General features: G+C 39.5%; 3 protein-coding genes and 2 long non-coding RNA genes across 16 annotated transcripts in view; 4 read left to right on the top strand and 1 right to left on the bottom strand.

Moving 5' to 3' along the window:
- Positions 1-2,422: 2,422 nt before the first annotated feature.
- On the top strand, positions 2,423-5,610 carry LOC149113261 (uncharacterized). Of its 2 annotated transcripts, XM_089288174.1 has the most exons (6): positions 2,423-2,702; positions 2,883-2,973; positions 3,058-3,198; positions 3,296-3,442; positions 3,728-3,838; positions 5,307-5,610. In XM_089288174.1, the coding sequence occupies exons 3-6, from the start codon at positions 3,091-3,093 to the stop codon at positions 5,328-5,330; spliced, it is 390 nt and encodes a 129-aa protein (XP_089144300.1). In that variant the 5' UTR covers positions 2,423-2,702; positions 2,883-2,973; positions 3,058-3,090; the 3' UTR covers positions 5,331-5,610. The 2 variants fall into 2 exon arrangements, with proteins under 2 accessions (XP_089144300.1, XP_089144299.1); XM_089288173.1 differs by lacking the exon at positions 2,883-2,973 and having other exon boundaries at positions 2,426-2,702.
- A 1,396-nt stretch (positions 5,611-7,006) lies between these two features.
- On the top strand, positions 7,007-11,218 carry LOC110060115 (uncharacterized). Of its 3 annotated transcripts, XR_016206739.1 has the most exons (4): positions 7,192-7,938; positions 8,157-8,300; positions 8,392-8,620; positions 8,718-11,218. It is a non-coding gene; the product is annotated as an uncharacterized LOC110060115 (long non-coding RNA). The 3 variants fall into 3 exon arrangements; XR_016206737.1 differs by lacking the exons at positions 7,192-7,938; positions 8,157-8,300 and adding an exon at positions 7,007-7,159; XR_016206738.1 differs by lacking the exon at positions 8,157-8,300.
- Positions 11,219-12,296: 1,078 nt separating this feature from the next.
- LOC149113262 (uncharacterized) overlaps positions 12,297-22,222 on the top strand; it is a 216,184-nt gene continuing 206,258 nt past the window's right edge. Inside the window, exons 1-2 of one of the 2 annotated variants that reach the window (XR_016206744.1) lie at positions 12,297-12,315; positions 13,079-13,208. This is a non-coding gene — a long non-coding RNA (uncharacterized LOC149113262). Of the gene's footprint in view, positions 12,316-13,078; positions 13,215-22,222 lie in introns of those variants that run through there. The other variant, XR_016206745.1, reaches the window with a different exon arrangement.
- LOC110060120 (uncharacterized) lies at positions 14,813-18,960 on the top strand. 3 transcript variants are annotated; one of them, XM_089288170.1, is made up of 7 exons: positions 14,814-14,894; positions 15,095-15,196; positions 15,346-15,478; positions 15,726-15,872; positions 16,355-16,465; positions 17,241-17,409; positions 18,074-18,960. In XM_089288170.1, exons 3-7 carry the CDS (start codon positions 15,371-15,373, stop codon positions 18,514-18,516), a joined length of 978 nt encoding a protein of 325 aa, XP_089144296.1. In that variant the 5' UTR covers positions 14,814-14,894; positions 15,095-15,196; positions 15,346-15,370; the 3' UTR covers positions 18,517-18,960. The 3 variants fall into 3 exon arrangements, with proteins under 3 accessions (XP_020622532.2, XP_089144296.1, XP_020622531.2); XM_020766873.2 differs by lacking the exon at positions 15,095-15,196 and having other exon boundaries at positions 14,813-14,894; XM_020766872.2 differs by lacking the exon at positions 14,814-14,894 and having other exon boundaries at positions 14,947-15,196.
- LOC110055510 (Golgi-pH regulating cation channel-like) overlaps positions 19,551-22,222 on the bottom strand; it is a 105,601-nt gene continuing 102,929 nt past the window's right edge. For all 6 annotated transcript variants that reach the window (XM_089288158.1, XM_089288163.1, XM_089288162.1 and 3 more), the window contains 2 exons: positions 22,086-22,143; positions 19,551-21,869 (listed from right to left, as the gene is read on the bottom strand). In XM_089288158.1, coding sequence (XP_089144284.1) covers positions 22,102-22,143 — 42 coding nt within the window. In that variant the 3' untranslated portion in view covers positions 19,551-21,869; positions 22,086-22,101. The remainder of the gene's footprint in view (positions 21,870-22,085; positions 22,144-22,222) is intronic.

The following is a 22,222-nucleotide window of genomic DNA, read 5'->3' on the forward strand; positions in this document are numbered from 1 at the left end:
GGTTGGCCATTTTAAATTTTAAATTCGCGGTCAGCCAGCACGAGGTCTGGATCCGAGATCAGCGGATCCTCCAAGAATTTGTGAATTTTACCAGCAGTCCCAGACTCCCTAAATACTCGGTTGCCTGACTCAAGCCACGCTGGTTTGCTTTGTTATGAAAATCACTTGGGCCGCGTTATCAAGATTAATTTCTTCCCACAATACCGCTACAATGTCAAACATGTAGGTAATGACAAGTTAGTAAGTCATCATCCGTGGGATTCTGCTGACCAGTATTTCCCATGACCCAGGGGAGATAGGACTACCTAGCCCCTCTCAGGGTCTAATGAGCACAGGAAAAGAATGCAAAGAATTACTTTCATCGTTCTTTAGAATGGGTACTTTTTTAAAAGTATCCACGAACAGACTTTTTTTTTCAAATAATTGCCGTGCAGTAAGGTAAATATCAACTTTTGCCAAAAAGGCAATAAAATCAGGGTTCATGAGTCTTATTTTTAGGTAAGGTGCACGGAAGACCATGCGTTTTTATAGAAGCTTTGGTTAGCATGGTTAGTTTAAGACGATCTTGGCTTACAACTATCAGCAATAAAAGACGCCACATTAGCCAGTCAGGTTAACGTTCTCAATTCAACTCAACCAAGTCAGGTAAACTTTTGTAGCTGATTTCGTTCCCTGAGAAACGAATACATATTTGTCTTGCCCATCTCCATTCGAAGAAAACTTCAGTTGCACGAGGGAAGAAAAGGCTAAATTTTTGTGCTCTCTAGCCTCGAATTGTGTAAGTTTTTTTTTCCTTATGATAACGTGGTGTCAATTTAAGGGTCAGGTCTAAAATAGCGATTAGAATTTTTGTTGCGGCCTGACATAGGGTAGGGAAAATCGCAGATTTTGGTCTGAAATAGGGTAACGGGTAAGGGTTTCGCACACTCCCACTACATTTTTCTGGGAGTACCCCCACCGGCACCGAGTGTACCCTCACCAGTAACATACAAGCTTTCCATGAGCTTCTAAGATATCACCTGTTTGAATAAGCCTTGTAAACAGAGCGAGAGCTTCAGATTACATGTCCTGGAAAACCGCCACTGAGCGAAACTTTCTCTTTCGTGGGGAAAACCTCTCTCTCAAGGCTGACGGTGCTATTTCGAACGTTTTTCAGGGAACAGTTTCATAAATGAAAAACACGGAAGAAAGTTGAGTATTTGGTAACTTATATTGTTTTTTATTTCAACCTTTGGGTACCCTGCCAAACAGACATTACCTTCCCTCTCTGCTCGGTGAGAGACGAGACGGAACCTCTGCTTGCAACGACTCGATTTCCTAGTCGTTCGAATTCTGAATTTTCCATTGTAGTTTACAGAAACTGCAATAATAATAACATTATTTATCACAGGAAACTCACTCACCTACCGGTGATATACAGAGAGGTCCTGTTCTAAATATATGTAAAAACTACGATCGGAAATCTCGTAAAGGTCTACGAAGTATTGAGTGACAACAAAACATAGATAGATACAAAATAAACCAAAACTGGCTTTATCCAAGACGAAGTTGTCCAGCGCGTGCTTCGCAAACTGCATGCAAGCTAGCTGCAGATAAACAAACTCTTTTGGAATAATTAAAAAAAGCCCTGCCTATCAACCCTCATATATATACTCCTCTGGCAATGAATAGCTTGTTAAGCTGAATTAATGTACGGCAATAGTTTCTGGAACTGCACAAACAGCAAAAGATCAAAGATTGCCAGTTATTCATCGGTCAATAGGCCATGTTCGTATTCGACTGAAACTAGCTTGCAACTGAAGCTAACGCGGGGAGTCTTTTCAAATGTCGAAGCCCAGTATTTTTAATTTATTCGTCCCAGCTTGTGGGTGGCGGCTGATCAAACGATCGAGCGGTTGCGAGCAGAGCTTCCCTCTCGTCTCTCCTGGACTATCAAGAGAACTGAGAATCTCTGTCTCGCAGGGTGAAGGAATGCAGGACTGGTGCGTACGTGCAAATGTGTCCGCTATGGCATTTACAGTGAAATTCTACATGGAGTTTCCGTTCAATTCTTCAAAATCAGTCGGCCAAATAAAAGAGATGAACCTTACCCTGTAGAGACAGGGAATATGAGAGACATTCCACAGGCTTCGAAATTTTCCTAGGCAAACTAACAAAAATGGTGTCTCCATACAAAGCTCTATAAATTTGGGTAAATATTTCTACGAATTAACGCAGCTATGAAAACCAAACAGATCTAAATAAATCTTGAAAAGGTTGTTTACGTATCAAGCATCTCGATCTCAGATTCGTGACTTAATTTTTTGAATGGCTGTCTTCAGTATATTCTTGACCTCATCACCGCGCCAAAAAAGAAAAAAAAATGGCGACCTTTCGTGCTCATACAGCAGTTATTTAACAGGCGCGTGTGTGAGCAGAACATCTTTTTCCTTAAAGGGATGGTCTTGCGGCTTTAGGTGTGACGTACCGTTTTTACGGCGTACGTGAAAGCACCCCAAGAGAGCTTCTTTTTTTCTCCAAAGAAAACTAATGCTTTCCGATTTTATTGTTGAACAATCGTCTTGTTGAGACAGAAGGGATATTGTTACGCCGTTTGTCGGCGTGGTTCGCTATAAATGGTCCCACAACGCTGCACTTTTACGCAAACGTCCCGTTTGTTGATCGAGTGAACAAGTCTATTGAGAACCTGTTAGATCGAGAAGGTAACTGAGTTCTTTTCATCGAAGCCGTTCCCATTCAGTTATTCCGTCGGTTAATTATATTATTCTAGAATTAACCTATAAATCTTTGATTCGAGAACTGTAGACCGTGGCTGGTTTCTTCAGTGGGTTTTCGTTTTCAAATATCTCTTTTGTCATGTTTGTAAGCACTTTTATTTCAAGGCTGAATCATTTGGAAGCCCTGCCTTGTCGAGCAGTTGAGGAAAACTCGCAGTTTCTGCCTTCATTAAAGGGACAGTGTTCCAATTGAAAGGTGCGGCCGAGAGATCACTATACCATAATTATTATATACGCTTTCGACCATTTAGCCAGAACACTAGTCAATTCTATTTTGCAGGAGCCATTCACCGTCCCAGGCAGTCCCAAGAAAATGGAGTACTTTTTATTCGTCATATTCGTGTTGTTAAGTTCTACTTCTGCTAACCCTGTTTACAAAAGCCACGACGAAAGAAAGGAGTCCCACATTTCCCCTCAAAAGGTAAGCTTACGTATTGATCTCTTTTGTTTATTCTTGCTTTTTCTATTACTCTTGCCCAAGAATATAGTGTCATATAAGCGCCATTTTATCCAACAAGGTTGTGGATCTCACTGCTCACGTTGGGGAGGCCGGGGAAGAATACAACGAGAACATGGAGGTAGACCCAAACAAGCGAACAGAATTGTTTGAAGTTGCCGCTCACCCTGGAGTAGATCGCAGTGACGCCTTACATGATTTTAAGCCAGTAAGTTTCATTTCTCTACTATCTCCCATATTATTTTCAAAACAATGCAACATGTATATATGTACAGACGAGTTTCAAAAATTGCCAAAAGTTACGTCTTATACTGCTAATCAAAATTCTATAATACAAGATTTGGGGTGATCGAGCACTTTTTTGAGTCATTCGCAGTTAAAATTAGGCCCATACCATTGGATGTTGTACTCGGCTTTAGACATTCCCATCACCACATTCTTCTTCTGAAAACTAATTGATTGTACATGTTTATTCAATATTTATTTCTTTTAGGCATCAATTTCGTCGTTACAGGATGTTGAAGATTTACCGCAGAAAAGAGAAAAACGTCAGTACTGCCTTTGCGGTGTGCATAGTTGGCGGTGCTGTAGATCGTACGAAAAGGTCAGTCAATTATGCGTAGAGAATAATCAATCATCTATTCTCACCAGGCCCCGAAAATCTAAATCTGGGTTCCAATGCTTTTCTTTTGAACATTTTAGTGTGTCTCATGTCTTAGTTTTTTTTTATATTACCGTCGCATATTTGAGAATTTTTCGTTATTTTTAATTTTTAACACGTCATCTTTTTATTCTGTAAATATTTATATGAGAGCCACTGGCTTTTCAGGGATTACTGTTGTGTGCTACCCTAATAAATAAAGTTGATTATGATTATTATTAGTTTTATTATTATTATTATTATTGTTATTATTTTTATTATTATTACTAAAGAGTCGCACAGCTATTGATGATATTGAAGCTGGTTTCGTCATTGGCTCCGGGCAACAACAAGTTGCCTAGGGAAGCCAAGAAACACCCGTTGTTTGCTTCTTCTCTTCTTTTTACATCTCCAGCACCTTTCTAAGAATTCTTGCCGACCCCAACAGTGCACATCTCTGGATCAGTCCAACGGGAATGCCCACCTCAATGGCTCTCAGATTGTCCTTCAATCTTAGTGGTATTGATCCCAATGCTCCCACTACCACTGGAATAACCTTTGTCCTCACACCCCACATTTTTCGAACTTCTCTTGCTAGATCTTGATACTTTTCAACTTTTTCATCTTCCTTCTCTCTCACCCCATTATCCTCTGGAATTGCCACATCTATAATCTGACAGCTCTTGTCTCTCTTGTCAATGATCACCAAATCCGGTCTCCTAGCCCCTATTTCATGGTCTGTTCGCACACTGAAGTCCCATAGAAGTTTGTAATCCTCATTTTCAAGCACAATCGAACTCAATCTGTGGACTGAGTTCGATTGAGTTCGATTGAATTCGGCAATCGCACCAAATCAAATACTGAACTATGTGTGAGTTCGATTTCCCAACCAATCGAGCTCAATCGATCCGATTACGTGACAAATAGGCGCGCGGAGAACCAATCACGATCGAGAATTTTCTTATAGATACGATTAAATGTCTAACTCAAACCCTCCTGGGGAAATTAAAAACGGTACGAACATCAGGAATTCCAATACTCCTTCGCTTGTCGCTTCATGCTGCATAGAAACCTAGATAAGCGCCGGCTTATGGTAATCTTTTGCATATCTCGAACATGACCAAAACTCGTTAACGAATGATTTGGCAATTGTTTGATATCATTATTGTGGCATCAAAAAAAATGGCGCTAACTAAAAAATAGTGGCAGCATTGACAGTTTCAGTTTCAATTGATGGCTATTCTACCCCCAAAAGTATATTCACAGATATCAACTCAATAACGCAATTAGCCCAGGGATGTCAGTAATAAGGCTCATGTAAAAGGACTACCTATTGCGATACCTAAGACTAAACAATAAATGTGAAGCCCTTAAAAAAGAAGTATTTATGAGTAGCCAAAATACTAATATTTCAAAATGTTTTCCTTCACAGATTGAGCAGTCAGCCGGGGATTAAAAAGCTGACATCGGAGAGGAATTGACAAAAGAATAGCTTTAACGGGAGGAACATCGCTATCGCTGGCACAAGAAAATTGATTAAGGCCAATGGAACAGCAGATAAAGTAAAAATAATAATTCAAGCTTTGTTGCGTTGCTGTTAGGATATTTGCTAAAAAATAGACGGTGGAAATAATTTGTCAGTGCCGCAACATTTTCCTGATCTTGTGCATGCACTGCTTTTGATAGTTTGCTAAGATTTCAAGCTGTGTATAAATAAACTTCAATTAGAAAGCAAACTGCATCAGTTGTGATTTATTCATAAGATAAAATGGCAACACTATGCAGCATCGTGTTCTCATTGTATACATTGCACATCATTGCATACATTCTATGAGGCGGCAGTTGATTCGGCCTTCGGCCTCGCTGACTAATGTTTAGCAAATAGACCCCATGTTGCCCTGCGTCTGTGCAGTAACTGGATTCCCGATGACGTCAAAATGTGGTAGAAAGAAAAAAGTGATACAACAGCCGTTAGGCGAGCCTTAACTGTGGATGGCAGGGAAATTTCCATAGCTGCGCCCAGTTACGATCTGTTTTTCTGCAGGAAAATTGCAGATGACCGTCGCTTGGTGCTCTTTGCATGATGAGAGTCGTTCCGGTCCCTCCACCTTTGTCACGATGGCGATGGTCATTAAGTTAGAATTTCTAATCCAGTGCTCGAGATAACAGGTTGCGCTTCGGGATAGCCTCTGCCAGGCATCCAGTTAGTTAGGACGCAGTAGAGAGAACGGCGGAGCGACATAAAGGAAAGAGAGGCCTGGTACGTCATTTTTTACGCTTGCGCCCCAACTAACTGAACTTCTGGAAGAGGTGAGCTTCGAGACGAAGCAGAAATGTAAACTTAGCGCTAGTAAACCATGTAGCGTTTCTCGCCTGGTTAAGATAAACTTTGGAAGCCTAGAGGAAGCAATTAGAAATGAGAGTTGTTGACCGTGAGGTAATTTTTGGGAGATTAGGCCATTTTTGTAGAATTTATGGAGCTTCGAGTGTGGGTTATAGCCATTTCTCTTTAATGGAGGCGAGACACCAGAAAATATAACTCGTGTAATAATAATACTAAGGAAGCCATCTTATTTAAAAATCTTTTGTACATGTAGCAAGAGTAAGAGTAAGAGTAATTTTCGTAGCATTCCCATTCATTGTCCTATAAGCGACTGATATCGTAAGGCAAATGTCACGTAAATCGTATACACAACACCTGGGTAGCCTGTGGTCTAGCTAGAGATCAGACCACAGGCAGAGTGTTCGCGTGCTCCTCGCCCCAGTAATATACAAACTTTCGATAAGCATCTAAAACATCACTTGTCAATTAGCCTCATAAACAGTATGAGAGCTTCAGATTACACGTTCTGGAGTTTCGCCGCAATTGTGGGACAACTGCTAACGTAACGTAAATGTATATCTTCTGTTGTGACCTTTCATGCAGCAAGCATGTGAGCAGAACCTTCATTTTCCACGCAGAGAGGCGGCGCTAAGGAGGGCTGGTGTAAATAGAGTCGGGTGTTATGTGCTCTTCTTATGTGCCATGTGTTTTCACTAGCGCATAAGCATTAGCATAAGCTGACATACGAAGAAGCAGTAAGATTTTGATAGTTAGCACCTTTAGTTATGCTAATTTCCAAACAAAAGGCGTTTCTTAGCTACACTCTGTTGAGTCTGCGTATGTTGCTAGTGCGCCAGTTAAAACCAATCTTTATGATAGGAAGTCTTTGTTGTTGAACAATCCGTGACTTGTTGCCTCACGTTTGTTGAGTGAACAAGACTATCGAGTGCCTGTTACAGCAGGTAAGTGTTCTTCTCATTGAAGCGTTTTGATCAGTGATTCTAATATTTCAGTCGCTTAATTGATTAGAATCTACTAGAAAAGTAGACTGTGGTTAGTTCCTTTGGCATTTCAGTGTGTTCTGGTTTTTCACAAAATGATAAACTGCAATCCACTTCCATCTTCGTCCCCGAAATAGTTCCATTTTGCACAGTAGGGTCCTTTTAACCAATTGCTTGTATATTTGGAAGCCTTTGGCAATGTCATTCTCATATGGAAATTAGAAGTAAGAGAAAACTTTCGACCATCGGAGGGAACACTTTTCTTTAAAGGCCTACCTTCTCTCAATATTTTAACACTTACCAAGTTATTTGTTTCAGTGACCCGTGAATTTAGATCTCAGATTTAATTTTTTCCCTATCTGCTTCCCCAATCGAAGACTGACTAGGCTCTATTTCTATTTAATAGCTGAATATATTTATCGCCTTGATCAATAATGATTTCTTAAAACATAAGCAGGCGAATATTAACGTTAAAAGCCGACGTTTCGGCGTCAGTGTGACACCATTCTCAAGGCAAAGTGAATAAATAATGCGAAGGTTTGATTTCTATACAGTCTCTATAAATTAGCATAATGACAAAGGATCATAAGTTCTTCAAGTGAATACCTTTGCGCGAATCGAGTCCGTTTGCACGTTTAGGGATGGTTTAAGTTTTCTTATAAAAAGCATCCCCTTGATTAGGCAATCAAATTTGTTAGAACATTTAGTACGCACGTGAAATTGTTCTGAAAGACAAGGAGGTACGTTCAACTTATGTTCGCTCAAATAATGTTTACATATTGACGACGATTTTTGTTTGTGCCCATCAACACGTTCGTGGAGGTGGCTACGAGTGTAACCAACATATCCTGCATCTCACAGGTTACCGTGAGTTACCGTTACTCCTCGCAGAGAGATCTTGGGTCACCTGTGCGGCAATCGACCATAGTTTTGTTTTTGTCCTCAATTTTCTCCACAGTTGTTTTGCAGAAGCCTTTCACTGTCCAAGTCCCAAATGGCGTGCTCTTTCGTCGTCGTATTTGTCTTGCTAAGTTGGACTTCTGGTAGCCCTGTTTATAAAAACCACGAGGAAACAAAGGAGTCCTATTTTTTTCCTAAAGAGGTGTATATCGATGTCCTTATTCTTCAGACTTCCCCCAATTACTCTTGATCAATAATATATTTACGTCGTAAGTGTCATTTTTCCCAACAAGGTCGTGGATTTCACTGCTCACATCAGCGAAGCCGGGGAAGAATACGACGAGAAGATCGAGGTAGACCCAAACAAGCGAACAGAATATATTGTCATTCACCGTCCCAGGCAGTCCCAAGAAAATGGAGTACTTTTTATTCGTCATATTCGTGTTGTTAAGTTCTACTTCTGGTAACCCTGTTTACAAAAGCCACGACGAAAGAAAGGAGTCCCACATTTCCCCTCAAAAGGTAAGCTTACGTATTGATCTCTTTTGTTTATTCTTGCTTTTTCTATTACTCTTGCCCAAGAATATAGTGTCATATAAGCGCCATTTTATCCAACAAGGTTGTGGATCTCACTGCTCACGTTGGGGAGGCCGGGGAAGAATACTATGGAGTTCCATCCCCGCCAAAAATCAGAGTTGATCACAACATTCAACTTGACAGTCTAACAATTAACTTGGCGAACATCAACATCATATTTCACTCCTCAACTTTGTACTTTGTATCACAATCATTGAAACTTTAAACATCAACTTTCAAAGTGACAGTTCAACGTTCAACTTTATCCATCAACATTCATGTTAACATGTCAACAATGATCTTGACACTTGGGCTGTCAGCAAAAGATGAAGTTTGAATCTCCAAGTCGAATGTTGAGTCACCAAAGGCGCACCAGTCCCGCCAAAATTCAACTTGAGAATTCGACTTTCAAGTTGATAATTCAACATGAATTGTTACGTGTCAATATCCGTGTTTAGCAATGAACATTGCTATTGCTGATGACGCAAATATGTTCACCATGACGTAATGTTCTCTCTCTTCCTGAAGTGAAGTGAAGTGAAAGACTTTATTTAATGAGGGTGACCCGTGACAGTAACTTAAGTTACTGATAAACTTGGGGCCCTCAGCTTAAAATGATTAGAATGTTAAAAATATATTATTTACAATAAAATGCTAAAATACGATATTATTTACAATAAAATACTTAATTAAGTTACTATTAAAAATGGTTACAAATAATAAACTGGACTTACAATTTCAAACATACTACGAATAATAAGAGTTAAAAAATTCCATTAGTTTTCTGAGAGTTAAGAATAGTATTACATAATTTAGCCTTAAACGATTTAACGGACTTCTCTGTTTTTAAAGACCGGGGTAAACTGTCCCAATCTTTAATAGTTCTGACGGCGAAAGTGCGTCCTCCCTCAGAGGCGTTTCTGTGAGAGGGGCATAATAAATTTAAATTACAATTTCTAGTACTTCTAGAATGGACGTCAGAGAAAGTACCCTGGTTGTGGCTGGTCACGTGTCTGCTAGATTTTTCCAGATTCCAGAAAAATGATTGGAGGGAGGGGCAGGACAGTTAAAATTTGTGTCCACTGAGCTCACCTCCTGAGCCCAGTATGGAGTGGAATTTGTAACCTCGGTCGAACTCACAGCGAAGGCATTGACACATTCGATATTGGAGTTCAATGCATCAAAGTTCGGCTTAAAGGTTAGCCCTGCATTTGGCTGAATTTTCCCATCGATAGTTGGACGGTCTTTGGAATTTTGGGTGGTGAAAATAATTGACAAAGAACTTGGAAATGACGACCACAACAATAAATGAACCGCCCGGTGAATTTAATTTCATTTTTCATTCGGCAAAATCACAACGTAGGTATTTACTCATTCGCTTAGAGTTAAATACGTTGTTTGTTCGCCCACAAAGGTAGTTTTGAATTTCATTGAATTACTCTCATCGACAGTTTGGCGGTCATTCCATTCTCTTGCGGCGAAAACAAATTACGAAGAACTTGACATCAACAGCATTAACGACTGAGTGCTGAACACCAATAACTTGATTAAGCAGCTTATATTTTTCGATCGAAAAAATCACAACGGAGACGTTGATGCCTTCGTGTAGAGTTTGATATTTCCAGTGTATGGCCAAGAGACTAGCTTTGAATTTGATTGAATTTATCCAATCGACAGTTTGACGGTCATTCGGTTCTCTTGTTGTGAGAAATTTTATGAAGAACTTGACAACAGCGACATCGGTCGCGCGTTTGTAAAATCCAGTGGCTTTCGTTTTAAAACTGTTTTAGCGGTAAGTCCAATTTTCGGCCAAGAAACTAGCTTCTCATTTAGCTGAATGCATCCCGTCGATAATTTGACGGTTACTTAATTCTTTTGCTGTGAAAAACTGATTAAACTGATCCGAAGCAGGTTGTTGACGGTTTTTAAAAAAGCACTGAAAAATAAGCAAAGTTCCCTCTCAGTTAGCATCTCATACTCATAGAAGTTCAGATCATAGCGACGAAGCATTGGTCAGGGAGGATCTCTGACAAACAACTTGCTTCACTTTCAAAATAAATAACGTCTGTATAGCAGCGCAAACATTTACCTCCCTAGACAGTGTTGACTAAATTTAAGTTGAGGACCCACCCTCTGTGCGGCTTTGATTGGCATACTTAGACACGTGACCAACCGCAACCAGGGTACTTTCTCGAGGGAGGAAGAGAGAGAGCATTACGTCATGGTGAACATATTTGCGTCATCAGCAATAGCAATGTTCATTGCTAAACACGGATATTGACACGTAACAATTCATGTTGAATTATCAACTTGAAAGTCGAATTCTCAAGTTGAATTTTGGCGGGATTGGTGCACCTTTGGTGACTCAACATTCGACTTGGAGATTCAAACTTCATCTTTTGCTGACAGCCCAAGTGTCAAGATCATTGTTGACATGTTAACATGAATGTTGATGGATAAAGTTGAACGTTGAACTGTCACTTTGAAAGTTGATGTTTAAAGTTTCAATGATTGTGATACAAAGTACAAAGTTGAGGAGTGAAATATGATGTTGATGTTCGCCAAGTTAATTGTTAGACTGTCAAGTTGAATGTTGTGATCAACTTTGATTTTTGGCGGGGATGGAACTCCATAGAATACAACGAGAACATGGAGGTAGACCCAAACAAGCGAACAGAATTGTTTGAAGTTCCCGCTCATCCTGGAGTGGATCGCAGCGACACCTTGCATGATTTCAAACAAGTTTCGGTTCTCTTCGATTTTTCCAGTCGATTTTTCAATACCATGAATTTAGCGTCAGCTGATGAAGAGTGGTTATAACGACTCAACAAAGTCTAAGTCTTGGAAGTGTTGGAAACTGTTGCCAGCCACCTTAACCCCCCTCCCCCCCCCCCCCCCCCCCCATTAAGCACTTTAATTTTCTGTAAGATAATGCCATACGCTCTACAAGGTGTCTCCTCCTTTTCAGATCGAACACTTTTTTGATGCTTCATAAAGTACTGATTTTGTAAATAAGTAGGTTAAATGAAAATATTGTAAGTAATGATAGAAATCAAATTGTCCTTTAGCTTGTAGCAGTTTGCATTGTAAGCAGTGTCAGCAGTGTCTTGTTGTGCGTTAATAAATAAATAGAATTAAAAAAAAAAATAAAGTAATAATTTTTTTTCCAGGTTTGCCCTAATGGTTTTCAATTCAGGCTGTTTTTTGCTTATCAACTGTTTGGCCTGCGGCGAGCCAGGTTCTTTAAAATTAGGGAACCTTTCCTCTTGTTACTGCAAGGGGAATAGGGAGTGGGAAACGGGAAATGGAGAATAGGGAATTTAAAAGCTGGCCGCTTGAGTGCGGTGCGGTTCGACTATAATCACAATTTTATTCCCGTCCACGCATTTAAATGTTCACACATCTACGCCAAATCCTCATCTTTGTTTAATGTCTTCGCAACAAGTTATTCATGCGCATAGGCAATGAATCAGTTAAATTTTTGACTCTATATTTTTATTTAATATATATTTCTTTCAGCAATCAATGCCGTCGTCACAGGATATTGAAGGTCTGCGGGAAAGAGAAAAACGTAGATGCCCTTGCATATCAATATGTGGTTCTTGTTTTTGTTGTATCGCGTGAAAGCAACCTTTTGAAAGGTAGGTGGAATATCTGTGCAGAATAAATAACCATATATCCTCGTTAAGCCCTGACAATCATAAGCTGTACGGGCCGCCCCGTTCATCTGAGGTACCTTCGTTTATTTCAGGAAATTTCAAGACCTTAATTTAAAGGAGCTTGGTCACGATATTTTCGGTCTTAGTTTAGCCTGCGTAGACGTTTCTGTATAAAGAGCTTTTCCGCATCCTGACCGCGCGTAAATTGGAGCAATGCGGAAAAGATCTTCGTACGGGGATGCTTGTTACGCAGGCTAGGTCTTTTTTGTTCACTTTCACCTCAAGAAGGAGGCCTGAAAAGAATTTTTTCCTAAACAGCAAAATGATTTTTAAGATGTGCTGTCCGTGACCTTGTGGAGCGGTAAAATGTATAACTCAAACTCCCGGGGGAAATTAAAAGCAGTTCGAATATCAGTAATTCGAATCTCCTGGTTGCTTCACTCTGCATAGAAACCGGAGATAAGTGCCGGCCTATGGTAACCTTTTGTATCTCGAAAATGACCTCAACTTGTTTAGCAATGATTGGGCAATTGTTTAATAAAAAAATTATGGCGCCAACTGAAAAAGAGTGATAACATTGATACTGTCAGTTTCTGATTATTTTGCCACACAATAAATATACTTAACAAATCGAAGTACTTCCTTTTGAGATACCAAAGACTAAACAATAAAATGTGAAATCCTAAAGAAAAAGCAGTATTTACAGGTAGCCAAACTACTAATATGTCAATATTTTTCTTCACAGGTTGAGCAGTAAGCCGGGGATCGCAAAGCTGGCATCGGAGAGGAATCGACGTAAGAATAGCTTTAACGGGAGGAACTTTATTATCAGATACGATAAAAAAGTTTAAGGCTTAATAAACAGTAAATAAACAGTACAATGGGTGTCATTTTGTTTCTTTTGTGACGTTCTCCAGATTTCGAGATACTGGGTTTCACATCACATGTACCGTAGAAACCCTAGTTCTTAAACCTCATAGACAAACCAAAGTTGGTTTTAAAATCACTGGGTAGTTTGAGAAATCGGGGGATTAATCACAATGTCTGACTGAGCGAAAGTAAACGACTTTTGGCTATGGTTATCGAAAGGTTGGAAAAATCGAAGGTTTGCGCCGTATCGCGTGACATCGTCAAAAGATGGTGTCAAGCCTTATGCGTGATTGTCACGTCTCCTGGACGCGAAGTGAAGATTCTAGTTGAAGTTTCCGTTCATTTCTCTAATTTCAGTCGGCCAAATGAAAGAGATCGCGCTAAATAACACCTCTCGGTTGTCCTGTAGGGATATAAAATGAAAAAGCGTTCTGAAAGTCTTTTAAATTTTTCGCGTTCCGTTTAAACTACAAAAAGAGGAGTGCCTTAGGAGGCGCTTCAGTGCCGGAAAAATATTTCCGCCGAAGTTTCCGCCGAACTGCTTAACGCCCTTCCTAAAATCACGCATCATTATAATACCGTATTTCTAATTTTTCCGACCAACCCTTTAGTTACCACGCGGCCAAATCCTGAAGGCACTTTCAAAACAAAATAGCACAGTTGCAGCTTTCAACAACTTCCGCTTTGGCTATGTTAGATTTATTTCTACTCTGTACATTTGTGAGTTGTGAAGTTTACCAGGTGCCCATTATGGGCTCCTGAGTTTACTATGTATATAGATTCGACTCCCGATAACTCAAACCCTCGCTAACTTGAACCAAAATCAATTTCCTTTTGATTTCCGTTATCCGTTTACTGTAATTTTACCCCAGCAACTCGAACCATCGATAACTCGAACCTCCTGCTAAGTCGAAGCCTCAGGTCATGTTCTGTGTACTTTTATCCTCGATAATCCGAACTATGTTCGTCAATACGTCACAACTCAAAGCAATCAGTATTGTAGTACAAAACTTTGAAACTATTTCTATAAAAAGTAAATCACATGAACCCTGTAGCAGCAGCCCGACGTTGCTCTCTTTCGCTGCAAAGTTCGCAGTACACTTCTCCTGCAGCTTTGCTTTGCTTTCTTTTATTTCCCATTACGTTTAGACGTTTTCATTTATGCGGTAATTTTTAAATATTGTACCATTCTCACTCAGCTTCTCTATAATCAAATTTGATGTACACTGTATAACAACTATACAGTGAACGCCATTTTTTCCCCTTATTTTCGGTCGTTTGTCCTCAACTCCCGATAGCTTGAACTCCCGATAACTCGATCCTTTTAATTTTTCAATTTCCCTTGAAGGTTTGAGCTATCGGGTGAGCTACCGTATTTATGACCGTTGAAGCTGGCACAGTTGCCCTAAACATAATTTATGAGGGGCTTTTGATGATGGTCTCATCGATAATGATGAAAAAGTAGCTTCTTCCAAAAACACATTTCCAATTCAAGACTAGAATGCAAAACCATATCCTATCTATGACCAACCAAAATCGGTACCCAGCCAAAATCGGTACCCTATCCGGCTAGAGTATTCCCCCCTCCCCCCGGGAACCAGACCTAAAGAGTAAACTTTCGGCTCAATTCCAGTCGAGGGACTTCAGAAGTTTAGCCTTTCATTTTTCAGCCACAGACATTTTTACTCAAGGTGATATAACTAGTTAGCGTGATTAGAACTAATGCTGTAGCGAGCAGAATTCTTTTTTTCCGGGTAAATGTAATAGGTAGGAAGATGAGATAAAGAAGGCTGGGTTCGGAGGATCAGAGAGAATGTTTCCGCGCAACTTAAATAACAACAGGAAGAGGAAGTCTTTAGTTATTGCTGACCAATCGACTAACTGTCACTAGATCCATATGGACCCGTTATAAATACTGCCAGAACCTTGTACTTTAACACAAATTTTGCGTTTAACCGTGAGCGGACAAGTCTCTCGAGTGTCCACACAGCGGGTAAGAGTTAAAGATAGTTTACTTTATCAATTTGAAATTACTGACCCCTAAAATTCCGATGAGAATTTAACAGAATAGTTTCAGTTTGCCTCGTGCTTAACTTCCTACTTTGATGTAAATGTACTTTCAATTTCTGTTTGTTTCAACAGCAATCTTTCAAGAGTTCGACTCAAAATGGCGTATCACTTCTTCGTCATATTCGTCTTGCTAAGTTCTGCTTTTGGTAGTCCTGTTCATAAGAACCACGAACGAGGAAAGGATTTTACTTTTTCTTCTAAAAAGGTATGCTTTTTATCTCTCTGCTTGGCTTTTACTATCATTTTAATAACATTTTAATAAACCGGTCGATACTTTTGTAATGGAAATTGTCGTTGTTCGTGTAATCTTCTTTATGTGAACATTTTGTCGTCGCTCACATTGCAATGCATATTCCAAGATTCAGTACTTTGACAAGGCTGACTCTTGAAAAAGTCGGCATACTGCTCAGTCAAGTAAATTAGCTCAAACTCTGTCATTTTGTTACAACGAGGTCGTGGATTTCACTATTCACATCAGCGAGGCTGGTGAAGAATACAACGAGAAGATCGAGGTGAACCCAAACAAGCGAACAGAATTGTTTCAAGTTCCCGCTCATCCTGGAGTGGATCGCAGTGACACCTTACATGACTTCAAACAAGTAAGCTTGTTTCACAACAAGTTTCTTTTTCTTTTCTCTGCTTATGAAAGAAAATTAACTTTAAGATTCAGTACCACATAGAAGGAACATGGCGGCGAAGGCTTTGAGAAATCTCACAGTGTTTGAAATGTGAATCTATTTCAAGAGTCTTTCAGTTTTCGCGGATAATGCTTCGCACTGGTCAAGCATTTGTTCCTTTTCAAATGAAAACAACATTTTCTGTTCTCTGTTTTCATCTAAAATGCATGTTTACAGGATGAATACAAACATGTACATTTTCTTTCTCCCCTTCCTTTAAGATAATGTGAGTCCGTCTCTGTTTCATTTCGCGTTTTCTCTCATTTCTTTTCCTATAAAAACGTTTCTTCAATTAATAAATTCGATTACCCGTTACTAGTTTTGTTTACTAAAGCCGTTGGGTAATAATGTTGCTCTCTAAACTTTTTCTGCTCTAATTTTTCAATTGATATTTTTTCTCACAGAATTTGAGCATGTTGCGATTTCCGCACGGCAAGATTTGTTTTCTCTTCCCTCTTGCAAAGGAACAATCGGCGCCTGAGAAGCTGATGAGAGATCTTGAGAAGGCCAAGCAGGTAAGAACACAAATGTGTTTCAAAAACCGGTTCGGTTAAAAAATAAATAAATAAATAAAAATTATGTGAAAATACATGCACAAAACTGGACTGCCTTTCTGACCTTTCTACAGAAAACTGAATTTAAATTGGTCAACAGTCCAGTAGAATCTAGCAGATTCTAGTAAGTATTATCTACAAATCAAGTTTTTGCCCTAATAAGACCTCCTTATGTCCTCTCTAGTTTAGACTATCACCAATTTAAACTACTGTGCAAGTATCTGGGAATCCACTTACCAATCAAATCTCAAACGTTTAATTGTACTTCAGAAACGAGCTATTAGGATAATTTCGAGAACTGCTTTTAATGCACATACTAATTCCCTCAGCACTAAAATTCAAAATGCCTCTATTATTCCTGTGTTCACCTTTAAACTTAAGTCACCTTTCTTGGTATAAGTATATTTCACTTCTCTTAGTCTGCTTTTGTCTGCTTTTTATTGTCTTCCTTCGCTTTTGCGCATTTGCGCGTTTAGCTTTCCTTAACCACTTTTTATCCTAACTTATGATCATTTTGTATGCCTATGACAGCATTTTTATTCTTTCGTTATAGATATATTTAAGGTAGTCCTTTACATAAGGCTAATTGGCTACCCTGGGCTTCCTTGCCTTATAGATTGATATTTTGTAAACATATTTATAAATGGCAAGTAAAAACAAACAAGCAACAGTTTGCACATTTGAACAGGGGTCCATATCTGCTGACACCAATTTTATTTTCCGTTCATTCCATCAGATGGTTATTACAGAGACCAGGCGGGTTGATACCACTTGGATTGTTAACGGTGAACTGACTGATCGTTCTGCACTCAGTGACGAGTTATCAGATTTTTGTGCACAGTATCCGATATACCACGTGAAAAAAACGCAAGAGAGTCTGGAGGTGATAGGAATCCAAACAAAAGGTGAGGTGATAGAATTTTCAGTACTTACTATAAATTTAACATTCCCTACTGGGGCCGCAAATCTTGGTTTTTAAAACACTGTACGTAGAGAAGTCTTTGTTAAGATCACGGACTGTCAAATGTTGCATGTTTAACTGAATTAGTTTTTCAAACGTACTCCTCCTATCCAAAGATGTAGCAGTTATTTTCCGTGACTTCATTACTAGCTACAATTTTCTTCCGCTATTTGCCAATCAGAGTGCGCACCGCATTAAAAAAATATGTTATAAAAATATTTAGGGGACAATTTTCTTAGTTTTCTTACGTCACACCAGAGGAACATCACCAAAAACTTGACCACTGATTAGACCTGCCTTCTCCTCTTTTGCGGAAAAGCAAATGAATAACAGAATACAACATGCAGATATTTTGTTTATTGGCCATGATAAGCGTTCAGTAGTGGCTGTTTACCAATATTGTAGAAAATTATTTTGACAATACACAAGTTTAATAGCTTTTTAGTCTCTCTTGTTACGACGTCTTCGCATACTACATTGCTGACCAGCCATGCCCCATTACCCAGATTTTGCCGATCTTTTTTTAGTGGGATTATCTTTACTTCCCTTCACTTCTGACTTCAGTTGGGTAGATGATTTGATTGACCACCTCTCTGGTTCTTTTGCAGAAAGAGCGCATCGTACTCGAAGACAAGCTAGCACGGGCCTGAACGGCACTGAACTTTGTTCTGGTGGCATGGACCTGAATACTGCCAACCAAATATGTCCCGAGCCTGAGTTGAAAATCAACAAGTACAGCAGCTGTGTCAAATACATCGAGTGTGACGGCCGTCGTATTGGGCGCTTGGCAGATGGAGGTCACGAGAAGTCACATGACCCAGGCTGCAGAGTTGTGCACGGCTATGGCCTTATCAGTGTGTGCTATGAATATATCTGCAACATCGTCAGCATGGATCAGCAGCATTATAATTATCGCAACAATCATCAACAAGGGTCTAGGTCACGCGGGGGGTCTGGTGAAGGGTCAGGACAAGGATCCGACGAGGAAGAATCCAGTGAGGAAGGATCCGATGAGGAGGAAGGATCAGGAGATGTGTTGGAATGGCTGTAATCAGATTGGACCCGGCAATGTCACATTTAGAGCAGTCCATCTTTTCCTTTAGTTCGTCGACCTAGAAGACAAAGAGGTGAAGAGAGGGGAAAAACTGACCGCACAAAAACTGGGATAAGGCGCACAACTTCTCTCAGGGAAGCACGCGGACAGCTCTGGAGACGAAGTCGCCCGCAGTTTTTGCGCGGCCTTTATTTCCTCTTGCGTTTTTCGCTTTTAACTCGACGAAGTAAAGGGACTAAATGAACTGCTCACAATAAATGTTATTTTCAGAACCTGGATTTGAATTATTTTTTGGCGTAAAACGTGATTTTCTTAAAACGTGATTCAGTTTTCAGTTCGCATTGAATTGTGATTTTGTAGCCATCGGCAGGAATTCCGTGAACTAAGTAAAATGTGAAAACTTTAGTTTCATTTTGAATAAAGAATGTTCGACAAAAAGAACTCTACTGTAGTTTGATATTTATACCTAATCGTACCTTTTCTTGTTCGGCGGCATATCAGGCGAGTTCGGTCGAGTCATGATTCGTATTTTAGCTCCACTACGTCTCGCCAAAATACCCATGGCGAGACCAAACGTGCATGATATCCCGCCAAGCGTACTAAAAAAGGCTGCGGCTACGTATTTACCGTACCCAAACTCGGCCAAGTGACCATAATATCGCAGGCATATCAGGTTAGTAAATTGATATCACAGGATATCAAGACAGAAGTCCAACCCATATTTCGTATTCTTGGTATTAGACTGGAAACCGCTAACAAATGAGGCTAATGCAGGGAGCCTCTTTTCAAATACAAGTGGCATTAATCTTTTTAATATTCCTTCGCATGAGCCTCCACTGCAAGCTAGTTCCAGTCTAATACCGGGAAAACGAAATATGCACTATTATGGGATAATCACAACTCACGGGATCTGTAACTCTCCCAGAATGCAACGTGTCATCCAGATTTTAGTACGTTTTGCTTTTTGCGAGAAATATTATTTTTTAGAGAAAAATCATCATAAGTCCAACAAAGATCACAAAGCGACGACGTCATCAAAGATCATTTATTTTCAACTCAGACCGATTAATCACATTACAACGAAATATAAATATTATATATTATTATCCTCACAACTAAGGTCACCATTCATATTGCAAAGGCAAACAAATGGAAAGTACTCTAAAATTTCAATACCTCAAATCATACTTGTTGAACTCACTTTAAACAATCACAGTAAACTATGACTTGAGGGGTTTTTCTTAACAATACTTTCTGGAGATTGCCAGCGTAGAACGTCTTTGAAATGGCCTTTTCTAGCCTCTTGAGACTGTTCTTCCACGATACAAATGATCGCTTGCGTTTTGTGCGTAGAAGTAAAGGAATCTTTTAACCGGCTTCTGAAATACAACTTTCGCTTTATCAAAAGAAAAAAAAAGACAAAACAAAACAAAACAAAAAAACTGAAACTCCACGAAATAGTGACCCCGTTGCTGAAATTTAATTTAATAACCTACTTTCAACTCTTAGTAATTACAACCACAAAACAACAGATCGTCTATTTCACAGCTGGAAGGGCTATGAATTTGATCAGAAACAAAAGAATCTCTAGGATCTGAAAAATCTGACGACTTTGATACTAAGCGATAACAAATACTGCAACTATTGATAAATTAAACCCGCGAAAACGAGCTAGTCATCACATTTTTTGGCCGGGTCAACCGAAAAAGCTTCAAACAAATTTTTACTAACGTTAAACCCCCCAATTTCTGTTTAACAAGTCACGCACTCCCTGACTAAGTCCCAAAATTTAACGTAATACCCAGTTCCCTTTACGAGAGCTGCCTGTAAGTTCCATGGTCGTGTGCAACGTTGCCGAGTCTTGGACTTGTTTTGTTGAGGGCGAATCCCAGAGGGAACTGGGCACTAAGGTTATCTCCTTCCCAGAGCCCGCGCTCCTTAAGGGGGCAACGCGCTGTGAGAACTCAAGAAACGAAATTACTTTAAAGAAAAGCCTCTATAACCCCATATTTTGGCGGACGGTGAAAACATCCAGTAAAGCCGAAAATATTACAAAGAAACATGTTTATGGCGTGCGAGGTAGTGTCAAGGCTGTTCCCCTTAAAATTATAACACACCTTATTCACTGCTGCCCTACTTAGGCTATTTACATATAACGGAAAACAAGTTTTCGCTTTCATCTAAATCTTCATTTAAAATTTTCAAATATCAAACAAGTTTTAAGAGCTGAAGCACACGATCAGGATCGAGTATGCTAGCCAATCTGATTGGGTGGTTTATTTAAGGCTCCGGCGACTTTCTAAACCCTAACGCGTTTCAGAACGGCCTTTGTAAAACCTTTCACCAACTTTTGCTTTTTCTTCTCGATGAAGCTAGTGAGAAAGAAAACTGGTTCTTCAACTTATAAGAAACACTTGGACATAGGTCCAACGCTATTCTGACTGGCTAGCATTCGATTTTCTTGCTTTTAACTGATTAGATTTTGCCCATCACATCTCGTACTGGATACACCGATCCCCGGGAATATATTTGCATCAGAACTTCAACGTTATCTACTGCAAAATATACATTTATAATCAGACCACTGTTATGTGGAAAATGTAACTTCTTAGACTACAAGTAACAAATTTCTTGTTGAAATAAAAGCGACAATAAATTAAATGGTGAGAGAAAAGCAGTCGGTTCCCTTGTCATTTTACGAGGGCGCACTATGAAGGGGCTAACTCACTCAGTCCTCTTCAAGCCCTATGGTATATGGGACCCAGACAAAAGGGGAAGGGGGCCTTACTCTGAAACTGCTTCAAAATTGAACTTTTATCCCTCTGTGAACCTAACCTATAAAACCTCTGGAAGATTTTTAATAACAGCACCATGCAGATCAAAACTAGCTCTATCTTACAAATAATATAGTAACGGGTGCTTTAAGGTATACCCTGCTCATTGGAATTAATAAATTGATCGCCTTTGAATATAATCTTTTATGTAACCAATGTATTTTAATAATCACTTTTTTTTTGCACTACACGTACCAATGTTACCAATGCATCTCAAAATATTATTTCAAAAAAATGGAAAATGAAAAAAAGCTTCTTTTTCTTTCTGAGCTTATATTACCTTGTTAGGCCCATGCTAGGGAAGGCTTGGAGCGGAGCTATTACTTACAATAAATTACGAATCAACATTCTATTTCCCTAGTTTATCTCTTACGAGACCAGGTTTTGCTCACGAGAAGTTCCCCTCTATAGTGCGCCCTCGTTTCTAAGAGAAGGAATTCTGTGATCTCAAATAAGCTCTCACGACTTGACTCCACATTCTACAGGACCTTTTGGGTAGACAAGTGACTTGAAAGTCTGTAAGCCGGAAAAAAAAAGGAAATTGTTAACTTCGCTACCCCGCATAACAGCCACGCGGAAACAAAGGAAGAGTATCATCACTAACAATATAAAAGAAATACAAAGGCAGGAAGAAATTACAGAAAGGGAAAGAAAACTAAACAAGTCAAAGGAAAGACCAAACTAAGCCAATGCAGAAAGTGACTGAACATGCCATTCAGCCAACTAACATACCAAGCATCAGAACATCTCATTCCATTTTCGACATCTCAAACTTGGTCGTCATAAGTTCCTGAGAAAATACAATCAAGGAAAAGTGATCTCTTGTTAAGCGTTCTTTAGATTGTTTGTTACTACAGCCATTGGATAAA

This window comes from Orbicella faveolata, unplaced genomic scaffold (assembly GCF_042242905.1).
Source record: "Orbicella faveolata isolate gen_17 unplaced genomic scaffold, um_ofav_v1 contig_15, whole genome shotgun sequence".
Taxonomy (NCBI): Eukaryota; Metazoa; Cnidaria; class Anthozoa; order Scleractinia; family Merulinidae; genus Orbicella; species Orbicella faveolata.